Genomic DNA, 13,914 nt, shown 5'->3' with positions numbered 1-13,914 from the left:
CACTTCATACGGTGGCACAGTGGTTAGCACTGCTGCCTCACAGCACCAGGGACCTGGGTTCAATTCCCGCCTCAGGCGACTGACTGTGTGGAGTTTGCACGTTCTCCCCGTGTCTGCGTGGGTTTCCTCCGGGTGCTCCGGTTTCCTCCCACAGTCCAAAGATGTGCGGGTCAGGTGAATTGGCCATGCTAAGTTGCCTGTAGTGTTAGGTAAGGGGTATATGTAGGGGTATGGGTGGGTTGTCGCTTCGGCGGGATGGTGTGGACTTGTTGGGCCGAAGGGCCTGTTTCCACACTGTAAGTAATCTAATCTCATTCACCATCTCAAACATTCATTCCCTCCATGACTGATACGGATTGGCAACAGCGTGTACTGTCTACAAGATGCACTGCAGTAACTCACCAAGGTTCGTTTTGAAAAAAAAAACGCACCTTCCAAACCCATGGCCTCTACCACCTAGGAACGATAAGGGCAGCAGATACTCAAGAAAACTTCAGCAAGATCCCCTCTAAGTCACACATCATCCTGACCTGTAACCAGAATCAGTATCTCTTTACTATCACAAAAAGCCCAGTGGATATATCTGCACCCCGTGCACTTCTGTACTAAAGACAACAGCTCACTATTCCCTTCTAATGAACAATTAGGGATGGGCTACAAATGGATAAGATAGATCGCTACAGTGTGCAAACAGGCCTTTTGACCCAACAAGTCTACACTGACCCTCCAAAGTGTATCCCACCAAAACCTATTCCTCTACCCCATTACTCGACATTTCCCCTGACTAATGCAGCTAACCTACACACCCCTGATCACTCTGGGGCAATTTAGCATGGCCAATCCACCTGACCTGTATATCTTTGGATTGTGGGAGAAAACCCGAGCACCCGGAGGAAACCCACGCAGACACTGGGAGAACCTGCAAATTCTGCACAGAGAGTCACCCAAGGCTAGAATCGAACCTGGGTCCCTGGCGCTGTGAGGCAGCAGTGCTAACAACTGAGCCACTGTGCTGCCCCAAATGCTGGCTTTGTTTAAAAAATTTAAGAAATCAAACCAGGGAATTCATAGCTCAGCAGGGCAACAATAAGTTGAAAATAGCTCCTTTGGTCCCTGGAAGGATTGGACAGCTTTCACAGGAATATCATGCATTATACTAATTTCAGAGGAGGGTTTTTAACAGAGGTGGTTAGTCCAGAAGAGAAGGGAAAAAAAGTGGACAAGCTGTTTCAGGCCGTTCTTACGTTTAACACAAGCATCTTCTCACTCTTTTTCATGTAACTCACACCTTTCTATTCTTTTACACCTTCGTGTTTATCTAGCTTCAAATCAAAAGAAATCCAGGCCACATGCCTCAACCACACCAAGTGAAAACTAAGTCCAGGCTCTAATCACTGTCTGGGTGGACAGATTTATCCTGAATTCTCAAACGGATTTACTTATGATCTTGTTTTGGGCTTTAGTAACACTGACCAGAGGCAAAAGGCAAACGATTAATTTCTCTTGTGAATCCAATTCACAACATGGAAATAGACATATAATACCTCAAAGTTACCTCGGTAACGTTGGGACAAGGCTATGCTGGATTGCAGGTATCATGTCGGATTTCAGATCAGGCAGCTCAGGTTGAACCCAACAGTTGACAGTTAGCCCTCTTGAAATGAATGCAAGAGCAGAGATGTACTGCTGAGGCTGTATAAGGCACTGGGCAGACCACATTTGGAACACAGAGCAGTTTTGGGCCCTGTGTCAATGGAAGGATGGACTTGACCTTCAAGAGGGTCCAGAGGAGGTTTACAAGAATGAACCTGTGGATGAATGACTAGTCAATAAGCAATTGGGGATGCTGGGAATTACTTTATGGAGTTCTCAAGAATGGGGGTGGGTTTTCTCATTGAAACTTACAGAATTCTGAGAGGCCTGGAAAGAGTGGATCTGGAGACAACGTTTCCACTAGTAAAAGTAACTAAGATCCGAGGGTACAGCCAGAGAATGAAGGGACAACCCTTTAGAAATGAAAGGAGGATGAATTTCTTCAGCCAGAGGACTGTTAATCTATTAAACAGATTGCTGCAGAAGGCTGGTAGAAGCCAGGTATTCAAAACAGAGACAGATAAGTTGTTGATAAGTAAGAAGATCAAGCTTTATGGGGAGAAGGCAGGTGAATGCAGTTGAGAAACGTATCAGCCATGATCAAGTAGCGGTGCAGATTCGATGGGCCAAATGGTGTAATTCTGCTCCTAGATTTAGTCTTATGGAGCCAGTTTAGGTGGTGCCAAAGCTTGCAGTCTGAACCAGTACACAAACAGGTGATGAAGATAACAGGTTTGGAGCTACAACCCTTCAAGGTAACCAAATTGCCCAAGTGAGTATTTTTCCACATAGGGAGAAGCTGAATAGACTGGAGGTATTTTCCCTGGAGACTTGGAGGTTGAGGGGTGACCATATAGAGGTTTATAAAATCACGAGGGGCATGAAGATGGTGAATAGTCAAGCTCTTTTTCCCAGGGTAAAGGAGTCCAAAACCACAGGACATAGGTTTACAGTGAGAGGGGAAGGGTTTAAAAGGGGACTGGAGGGACAACTTTTTCACACAGAGATTGGTATGTGTATAGAATGAGCGGCCCAAGGAAGTAGTGAATGCTGGTCCAATTAAAACATTTAAAAAGCATCTGGATGGGTATACGAATAGGGAGGGTTTGCAGAGATATGGACCAACTAATGATAAATGGGAATAGATTAGTTTAGGATATCTGGTCGGCACAGTCGAGTTGGACCAAAGGTTCTGTTTTCATGAAGTATGACTTCATGATGCAAAAAGTGTCCAGTTTTCATACAACTGAATTGAGATTCTATGCTATTGCACGTAGATAAATGAATAAAATGTGCACTGGTGTTATTCATCTGACAGTCCAGACAGCAGAACCTATAAAGGGCAATGCATCTTACTTCCAATGTGCACCTCACCTTTTTTAAACATGTCTATGTTCATCTACTGCCTACTATTATAGACTCTTTCAACCTCGATCTTGCCTGAGATGACTGATGCATAAATTGTAGAATCTACTTCCTGGCATAAAACGCTGCCTTCACAAGAAGAAGGGATAAAGTTGAGAAAATTAAACATACAAATAGGCAGTCTAAAAGACAAAAATAACCTGCATCCACATAGTGCCTTTCATTTCATCAGAATTTTCCGAATGTGCTGTGTGGTCAATGAAGGATTTTGTTTCTGAGTTGCAGTCACTTGTTGGAAGGTAGGAAATGCTGTTACTGATGCTGCACCACACAAAAAGCATACACAAGGCAAGACCTCTCTGCCACCCACCATTATTTACATCACATAGTCCTCCTGTAAAACATATGTAATTACAGTGATTTCCTCCACCCCCCTGCACCCACAGGGGTTATGTTCCAGGGATACAATTGCAACATCTAAAAGGCATCTGGATGGCTACATGAATAGGAAGGGTTGAGAGGGGTCTGGGCCAAGTGCTGGCAAATAGAATTAATTTAGGATATCTGGTCGGCATGGATGAGTTGGACCAAAGGGTTTGTAGTTTCTGTGACATACATCTCTTATGACCTACCATGGGAGGCTGAAACCGTGGATAGGTGTGAACTCATTCATTTAAATGGTAAATGTAACTTCCCGGGCAGCTTCCTGGTCCCTGGTGCCAAACGTTCCCTTTTATATTTTGGGCATGGTAAACCACCGTTAAGTGAAACCGTGGTAACGGGACCCGCAGATACAGTGGTCACCCTGTACCACAGGCAGCCACCTTACTGTTGCAGTCCCTTCCAACCCACATGACTGACTGTCATTTTCTCAATCCAGCTATTGTAATGACTGCTTTCTCTCACGTCCATCTACGATTGGGTCTATCAGTAAGGTGCGCATGAATGAGGCATGATTTCTGTGGCGTTACTGCTATTATATATTCACTAATGTTCATTCTATTATTCTGAAGTAATTTAAACTACCATAAAATACAAATTTGATAATAAAATAATCCATCAACAACAAAATGAAATAAAGCTACATTTGGAAACTCTGCCTACTGACTGCTTCCTTTGCTGGCTTCTGCTATTCCACCTCTTTCACCTTGGAACACTTCAACCCCAGGACATCAATGTGGACTTTACCAGTTTCTTCATTTCCCCTCCCCCTCAACTTACCCCAGTTCCAACCTGCCAGCTCAGCACCATCCTCATGACCTGACCCACCTGCCAATCTTCCTTCCCACCTATCCACTACACCCTTCCCTCCGATCTATCATCTTCATCCCCACCTCCATCCACCTATTGTACTCTTCTCCCCAGCACCACCCCTCGCCAATTTATCTCTCCACCCCAGAGGCTCCCTGCCTCATTCCTGATGAAGGGCTTTTGCCCGAAACATCGATTTTCCTATTCCTCAGATGCTGCCTGACCTGCTGTGCTTTTCCAGCACCACACTAATCTAGACTTCTGCTATTCCAGTAGAGTCTCCCTTCCTTTCAATTCCTTAGAAACCAAGACCCCATAGCTTCAACCAACACTCCTTCCAACCTTCTACACTGCCCCACCTCCAAAACCTTAGCATGCATAAGCATGTACGGCTGTTCCTATAGATGTAACACAAAATGCACTAAAATACTGTATTTTAAAGATCAGAGTGTATCGTTGATCTGTCTTCTGATCTGAGCCAAAGATTAAGGGAAAAACTGCTTTCTCACGTCGAGGTCAGATTCGGACAAGACCCTTTGGCCCTGTCCCTGCACTGACCGGTTTCTGCTTGGGTAAAAGTCTGCCACGTGCCTGAATCCTCATCCCCAGTCAGGGGGCTACGCTCCTCTAGTTGCTCCCCCCCCCCACCCCAAACACATGCCCATTTCCACAACATTGACATGCTCGGACCTCTCTCCGACCAGATGTCTTACCCCGTACCACAGTGCTGAAATACTTGCAATCAAAGTTACAACTCACGTCTGCCTACAACTGAAGTCAGGCTCCACACAGAGTCATAGAGATGTACAGCATGGAAACAGACCCTTCGGTCCAACCTGTCCACACCGACCAGATATCCCAACCCAATCTAGTCCCACCTGCCAGCACCCGGCCCATGTCCCTCCAAACCCTTCCTATTCATATACCCATCCAAATGTCTCTTTAATGTTGCAATTGTACCAGCCTCCATCACCTCCTCTGGCAGCTCATTCCATACACATACCACCCTCTGCGTGAAAAAGTTGCCCCTTAGGTCTCTTTTATCTTTCCCCTCTCACCCTAAACCTATGCCTCTGGTTCTGGACTCCCCGATCCCAGGGAAAAGACTTTGCCTATTTATCCTATCCATGCCCCTTATAATATTGTAAACCTCTATAAGGTCACCCCTCAGCCTCCGATGCTCCAGGGAAAACAGCCCCAGCCTGTTCAGCCTCTCCCTACAGCTCAAATCCTCCAACCCTGTCAACATCCTTGTAAATCTTTTCTGAACCCTTTCAAGTTTCACAACATCTTTCCGATAGGAAGGAGACCAGAATTACACGCATTATTCCAACATCACCCAATTCTATTCCATCCTCTATGATACCAGGATCTTTGCCTGAAATTCAGTTCTGGATGAGTCAGAATTTCTACAAATTCACAAAACACCATAAATGTATTTGTTACTTTCCATTCAGCTATTCAAATTCACCGCTGGCTGGTCTCCCATCTCCCACAGACTTGTAGAAATTAGTCAAGATAGTTTATTTAATTAACAAAGCAACCATGAGAAGTAACAAGTACATCTGTATTTTAATATCAGGTGGAGCAGCAAACACTGAACACAATGTTATGCAATTTCAATTGGCTTTATAGTGCACATAGAAATTATGGTTCATTCTAGATTTTAAATGGTTTTGTTTCTGTGAAATGGCAGAACACTTAAACTGAATCAATTGCTGAACTTGACTCACTCAGGATGCTGCCAATCACAGAATCAAACATTACAGAACTTTGGCTCATTCAAGTGTGTACCACAAAAAATATGCCATTTCCTACACTAGTCCCACATTCCCATACTAGGCCCAGAGCCCTGAATGTTATGACAAATAAAGTGCTTTTCCAAGCACTTTATAAAAGGTTGAGGTTTCCCACCTCAGCTACCCTCCCAGGTAGTGCATCCCCCCAGATTCCCACCAGTCTCTGGGTGAAAACGTTTTTCCTCAAATTCCTTCTAAACCAGCTGCCTTTTGAATTATGCCCTCCTGTTATTGACCCTTCAACTAAGGAGAACAGCAGCTTTCTATTCGGTCTTATACATTTCCAACAGTTCCTCCTCAATCTTCTCTGCTTCAAAGAGAACAACTTGAGCTTCTCTAGCCCCTCTTCACTAAACAAATGTTCCATCCCAGGCTTCATCCTGATGAGTCTCCTTTGCATTTCATCCAATGCAATCACAGCTTTCCTATAGTGTGGCGACTAGAACAGTGTCCACTTTGGCATAACCAAAGTTCTGGTCAGTTCCAACATGATCTCCATTCCTGATGAAGGGCTTTTGTCTGAAATGTCAAATTTTCCTGCTCCTCGGATGCTGTCTGACCTGCTGTGTTTTTCCAGCGCCACTCTAATCTAAACTCTGGTTTCCAGTATCTGCAGTACTCACTTTTGCCTCCAACATGACCTCCCTGCTCTTATAATCAATGCCATGACTGATAAAGGTAAGCATCCTAAATATTTTTTTAACTACCCTATTGACCAGTCAAGGAACTTTCAGGGATTTGTGGACAAGCACCCCAAGATCCCGCTGGTTTTGAGTTTCCTGGTCATAGAGATGTACTGAACGGAAACAGACCCATTGGTCCAACCCGTCCATGCCGACCAGATACCTTAACCTAATCTAGTCCCATTTGCCAGCACTTGGCCCATATCCCTCTAAACTGTACTATTCATATATCCATCCAGATGCCTTTTGAACACTGTAATTGTTGCAGCCTCCAACGCTTCCACTGGCAAGTCACTCCATACATGCACCAACGTCTGTGAAAAAGTTGTCCCTTACGTCCCTTTTAAATTTTTCCCCTCTCACCCTAAACCTATGCCCTCCAGTTCTGAACTCCACCCACCCACCCACCCCCGCCCCATGGAAAAGACATTGTCTATTTACCCAATCTATGCCTTTCATGATTTTACAAACCTCTATAAGGTCCCCCCTCAGCCTCCGAAGCTCCAGAGAAAACAGCCCCAGCCTATTCAGCCTCTCCCTATATCTCAAATCTTCCAACCCTGGCAACATCCTTGTAAATCTTTTCTGAGCTCTTGCAAGTTTCACAACCTCCTTTCAATAGGAGGGAGACCAGAATTGTATGGAGTACTCTAAAAGTGGCATAACCAAAGTCCAGTACAGCCACAACAGGACTTCACAACTCCTATACTCAATGCTCTGACCAATAAAGGAAAGCATACCAAACGTCTTCTTCACTATCCTATCTACCTGCGACTCCACTTTCAAGTGAACTATGATCCTGCACTCCAAACTCTTTGTTCAGCAACACTCCCCAGGACCTGACCATTAAGCGTGTAAGTCCTGCCCTGATTTGTCTTTCCAAAATGCAGCACCTCACATTTACCAAAATTAAACTCCATCTGCCACTTCTCAGCCCCTTGGCCCATCTGATCAAGAGCCTGTTGTACCCTAAGGTAACCTTCTTCACTGTCTACAACGCCTCCAAAGTTGGTTCATCTGCAAACCTACTAACCATACCTCCCAAGTTCATATCCAAGTCATTTATATAAAATGACGAAAAGCAATGGATCCAGCATCAAACCTGTGGTACTCCACTGGTCACAGATCTCCAGTCTGAAAAGCAACCCTCCACCACCACCCTCTGTCTTCTACCTTTGAGCCAGTTCTGTATCCAAATGGCTAGTTCTCCCTGTATTCCATGAGATCTAATCTTGCTAACCAGTCTCCCATGGGGAACCTTGTCAAATGCCTTGCTGAAGTCTATATAGATCACATCCACTGCTCTGCCCTCATCAATCCTCTTCGTTATTTCTTCAATTAATTCAATCAAGTTTGTGAGATATGATTTCCCACACACAAAGCCATGTTGACTGTCCCTAATCATTCCTTGCCTTTCCAAATATATGTACATCCTGTCCCGCAGCATTCCCTCCAATAACTTGCCCAGTACCAACGTCGGGCTCACTGGTCTATAGTTCCCTGGCTTTTCCTTAACACCTTACTTAAATAGTGGCAACATGTTAGTCAAGCTCCGGTCTTCCGGCACCTCACCTGCGACTATCCAGGATACAAATATCACAGCCAGAAGCACAGCAATCACTTCCCTAGCTTTCCTCAGTTTCAGCATGCACTTGATTAGGTCCTGGGGATTTATTCAATTTTATGTGTTCGAGACATCCAGCACATCCTCCTCTGTAATATGGACAGTTTGCAAGATGTCACCATCTATCCCCTCACATTCTGTATCTTCCATGTCCTTCTCCATAGTAAACACTGATGCAAAATATTCATTTAGTATCTCCCCCATCTCTTGCAGCTCCACATATAGGCTGCCTTACTGATCTTTGAGGGGCACTACTCTCTCTATAGTTATCCTTTTGTCCTTAATGTATTTATAACATTCATTTGGATTCTCCTTAACCTGATTTGCCAAAGCTAACTCATGTCCCCTTTCTGCACTCCTTATTTCCCTCAAGTATACTCCTTTATACTCTAAGAATTTACTTGATCTATCCTGTCTATACCTGACATGTATTTGGAATGGCAAGGACTGATTAGGGATAGTCAACATGGTTTTGAATCAACTTCTTTAGTCATTCAGCATTCCTTATACCTACCAGCCTTCTCTTTCACCTTAACAGGAATATATTGTTTCTGCACTCACTCTCGTCATCTCATTTCTGAAAGCTTCGCATTTTCCAGCTGTCCTTTTGCCTGTGAACATCTGCCCCCAAACAGCTTTTGAAAGTTCTTGCCTAATACTGTCAAAATTAGCCTTCCTCTAATTTAGAACTTCAACTTTTAGATCCAGTCTATCCTTTCCCATCACTATTTTAAAACTAATAGAATTATAGTCACTGGCCCCAAAGTTCTCCCCTACTGACACCTCAGTCACCTGCTCTGCCTTATTTCCCTAAGAGTAGGTCAAGTTTTGCACCTTCTCTAGTAGGTACATCCACATACCGAATCAGAAAATTTTCTTGTGCACGCTTGATAAACTCCTCTCCATCTAAACCCTCAACGCTATGGCAGTCCCAGTCTATGTTTGGAAAGTCAAATTCCCCTGCCATAACCACCCTAATATTCATACAGATAACTGAAATGTCCTTCCAACTTTGTTTCTCAATTTCCTGATAACTAAAAGAGACCTATGATATAATCCCAATAAGGTGATCATCCTTTTCTTATTTCTCAGTTCCACCCAAATAACTTCTCTGGATGTATTCCCACGAATATCATCCCTAAGTACAGCTGTAATGCTAACCCTTTGCAAAAATGCCACTCCCTCTTCTCACTTGCTATCTATCTATCCTTTCTGTAGGATTTGTATCCTGGAACATTAAGCTGCCAGTCCTGTCCATTCCTGAGCCACGTCTCTGTAATTGCTATGATATCCCAGTCCCATGTTACTTACCATGCCCTGAGTTTACTTGCCTTCCCTGTTGGGACTCTTGAGTTGAAATAACTGCAGTTTAATTTATTCATCCCATGTTCTTCTCTGCTTTGTTCCTGTCTGCCCTGACTTTTTATAGATTCATAGAGTCATAGAGATGTACAGCACAGAAAGAGACTCTTTGGCCCAACCCATCCATGTCGATCAGATATCCCAACCCAATCTAGTCCCACCTGCCAGCACCCAGCCCATATCCCTCCAAACCCTTCCTATTCATATACCCATCCAAATGCTTCTTAAATGTTGCAATTGTACCAGCCTCCACCAATTCCTCTGGCAGCTCATTCCATACATGTACCACTCTCTGAGTGAAAAAGTTGCCCCTCAAGTCTCTTTTATATCTTTCCCCTCTCACTCTAACCCCTCTAGATTAGATTAGATTCCCTACAGTGTGGAAACAGGCTCTTTGGCCCAACAAGTCTCCTTAAACTGATTTGCACTCCGAAGAGTAACCCACCCAGACCCATTTCCCTTTGATTAACACTATGGGCAATTTAGCATGGCCAATTCACCTGGCCTGCACATCTTTGGACTGTGGGAGGAAACTGGAGCACCCAGAGGAAACCCACACAGACATGGAGAGAATGTACAAACTCCACACAGACAGTCATCCAAGGCTGGAATTGAACATAGGATCCTGGTGCTGTGAGGCAGCAGTGCTAACCACTGAGCCACCGTGCCGCCCCTAAAGTTCTGGACTGGCAAATGGGACGAGGTTAATTTAGGATATCTGGTCAGCATGGACAAGTTGGACTGAAGGTAAAAACAATGCTAGAAACCAGATTTTGAATTAGTGGTGCTGGAAGAGCACAGCAGTTCAGGCAGCATCCGAGGAGCAGCAAAATCGACGTTTCGGGCAAAAGCCCTTCATCAGGAATAAAGGTTCATGCTGTACATCTCTATGACTCTAAGTTACACTGGAGGCTTATGTTAATCTGTTCTACCACTTTACCACGAATGAAATGGCAGTGCTCTCAGTCTTGACTGAGTTTAAACTCTTTGGGCAACAGGTTTTTCACCACAAAAAAACATGGAACCGACTGCTCCTGCACCGAAACTCAATACATCAGTACAACTTATTGAATATCATAGTTATATGTCAGATGCTGGTAAAAGCAGTACATGTCACCAGAGCAAGTCAAAATTATCTGGGTTATGTCAGTATCACTGTCCTGGTCTGTGGGCAGTAGAATCCACAGCTACGTACACACATGCTCAAACTATATACACAGAACACACTGTAACATTAGCTTATATCTATAATTACATCATCTTGCACAAGAGCATTATACAGCCAAGTATGAGCCACAGAGGAGATAATAGGTCAGATTATTACCTACGCTTAGTAGGTTTTAAATACAGTAGTATTGCAAATGGAAGTGTAAAGAAAGAATTCAAGAGCCTAGGGCTAAAGACCTCCAACCTGCTACACATAAAAGACTAATGTGGCTCCCCACTTGACCAAACAAATCCATTTTCATGGTAATTATGTGTTTTCATTTTTTTAAAACTTGCATCAAACTGTACTTGTGACTTTGCTAAAAAGCCTTTAAAGTATAAAAACATCTTGTTCGACTACATTATTAGTATTTACATAACAATTTTGCAGCTCTTAAAGCATTGCATTTTCTAATTAAAGTTTTAAAATGACTCGTTTTAAAATAGCTGAATCCGGGCCTAGACAACAGAATGATAAAACAATTAACATAGTGTTGTGCAAGAGGCCAGAAACAGATGAGTGTAGTTATCTCAGGACACATATGATGAACTCAATCACCAAAGATAAAGAGGGTGGAGGTCATGGACGGTTTTGAAAATAAGGGTGGAAATTTTAAAATCAAGATGTTGAGCTAATCTTCAGGTCAGAAAACTTTAGGAGTGTTGGTGAAACAGCATTTGAAGAGAGTCAACATTTTGAAGGAACTGAAGTTTACAGAGGATACAAAGTGAGAGACCATTCTCCAATAATCAAGTCCAGAGTATCAAGAGAATAAATGAGGATTTCAGCTGATGTTTTGAGACAGACGAAAAGTTACAAAACTGAAAATAGGGCAGTCTTACTGATTGTTTCTGAGTGTTTATTTAGTCTAATTTGACCACAACCATCAGGTAGACAAAGTTAATAAAGCTGAGAATTCAGGGTGGCACGGTGGTTAGCACTGCTGCCTCACAGCGCCAGACACCTGGGTTCAATTCCGGTCTCAGGCGACTGTGTGTGTGTGGAGTTTGCACATTCTCCCCGTGTCTGCATGGGTTTCCTCCAGGTGCTCCAGTTTCCTCCCACAGTCACAAAGATGTGTAGGTTAATTGGCCATGCTAAATTGCCCGTTAGGTGAAGGGGTAAGTGTAGGGGAATGGGTCTGGGTTGGTTGTGCTTCAGCAGGTCAGTGTGGACTTGTTGGGCCGAAGGACCTGTTTCCACACTGTAAGTAATCTAAAAAGGTTCTTTGGAATTTTTAAACAAAGTTACAGCCGCAATCCGACCTTCTGTTGCATGAAAGCCAGAAGAAAGGTATACCTGCTCCTCAGATGTTGCCTGACCTGCTGTGCTTTTCCAGCACCACTCTGATCTAAACTCTGGTTTCCAATATCTGCAGTCCTCACTTTTGCCTGCTGTGATACCTTGAGACTGGCACAAGATTTTAACCAAAAATCTTAAACTCATGCAAACTTGCCTGAGGTTATAATATTGACTAATGCAAACGCAGCGACTTCAAACAAGCAGTGCATGTGCCCCATGGCAAAGTATTTATTGACATTAGGGTTGGAAGTTAATTGCACCAAGAACTGTTATATTCACAAACTACTGCAACTATAGCATCAGTTTCAAAGTAGAGCAAAGTTCAGTCTGGCGTGCACTCTCTAAACTCTTCACAAAACAAAAACTATTTCATTCCCAATTGTCAGGGTCAGTGGAACTTCAGAGTGAACGTGCTGCGAGGCTCACTTTACCTGTAGCGGGTTCATACACCTTCTCAACCCTGCTGTCCCCGTCCCCTCCGGCCGGCTGCACCCGGCCTCCGTGCCGGTAGTTCAGCGGCTCCTTGAGTTGGAAAGCGCCGGTGGAGGCGGCACGGAGCAGACAGGGGGAAATGAGACGAGTACCGAGGATCTCCATAGCGGGCCTTCAAACAGAACCCACACACCAGTGATTAAACTCCCCCAGCCGCAGACTGTTTATTCAGCAAACGTTTAGGACGAGAGTGCAAACTCCATCAAGGGAACAAAAAAAATTGCAAATATTCAATGAAGCTTGCACCAATATCTCTTACAAAAGCTGACTTTAGTCTTTTCCTTTCAAGCCGGCCCTCCCCTTCTCTGTGATTGGAGAGATTCAGGGTGTGCAGTTGTGTGCAATGCACTTGGGCATTATGTTTAAAAGTCACTTTGCATGATGGAAAAGGATTTTGTTTCACACGTTAAACCACTTGTGTTGCATGTACAAGCGTATCTGTGTTTAGCTTTGGTTCTAAATAATGTTACTCATTTGAATGATTATGTTGTACCCTCTGGTGTCAGAGAAAGAGGATCACAAAGGGCAGGAGGCGACTTGCAAAGTGCGTAAGCACCCCCAAAAAGAATAGTGCAGATACCAAAAGTAATGAGGTGAAAAGGAGAAAACACAATCGGAGGCCAATGTGGTACTGTGGTTCTGGATATTTTCAATCCTATTCAGGGATGTTATTATATACCTCTGGAGTATATTGGACTTCATGGAATCCCTACACAGTGGGGAAGCAGGCCATTCAGCCCATCGAATCCACACAGACTGTCCAAAAGAGCATCCCTTCCTGACCCACCCTTCAACCCTGCATTTCCCATGGCTAATCCACCTAGCCTGCCCATCCCTGAACACTATGGCAATTTAGAATTGCCAATCCACCCAACCTGCACACCTTTGGATTGTGGGAGGAAAGTAGTGCACCCAGAGGGACAAACGTGCAAACTCCAGACAGTTACCTGAGGGAGTAATGGAAGCTAGGTCTCTGGTGCTGTGAGGCAACAGTACTAACCACTGAGCCACCATACCAGACTTGAACCTAGGCTATTCTCTGTGATTGGAGAGAGATTCAGGGTGTGCAGTTGTGTGCAACACACTTGGGCATTATGTTTAAAAGTCACTTTGCATGATGGAAATGGATTTAAACACGGGAGATGAGAATTTTAATTTGGAGGTATTTTGGAAACAGGATGTATGGAAAATAAAGAGCATGAAGCATGGGAAGGGTTAAAGCATGAAGACCACTGA

General features: G+C 44.0%; 1 protein-coding gene across 1 annotated transcript in view; it reads right to left on the bottom strand.

Moving 5' to 3' along the window:
• aldh9a1a.1 (aldehyde dehydrogenase 9 family, member A1a, tandem duplicate 1) overlaps positions 1-12,978 on the bottom strand; it is a 55,621-nt gene extending 42,643 nt beyond the window's left edge. Inside the window, exon 1 of the mRNA XM_060830159.1 lies at positions 12,618-12,978. Within this exon, the coding sequence (XP_060686142.1) occupies positions 12,618-12,783 (166 nt within the window). The 5' untranslated portion in view covers positions 12,784-12,978. The remainder of the gene's footprint in view (positions 1-12,617) is intronic.
• Between the last annotated feature and the right edge of the window lie 936 nt (positions 12,979-13,914).

The sequence above is a fragment of the Hemiscyllium ocellatum genome, chromosome 9, assembly GCF_020745735.1.
Source record: "Hemiscyllium ocellatum isolate sHemOce1 chromosome 9, sHemOce1.pat.X.cur, whole genome shotgun sequence".
Classification (NCBI taxonomy): Eukaryota; Metazoa; Chordata; class Chondrichthyes; order Orectolobiformes; family Hemiscylliidae; genus Hemiscyllium; species Hemiscyllium ocellatum.
This window is presented reverse-complemented; position numbering and strand designations above follow the sequence as displayed.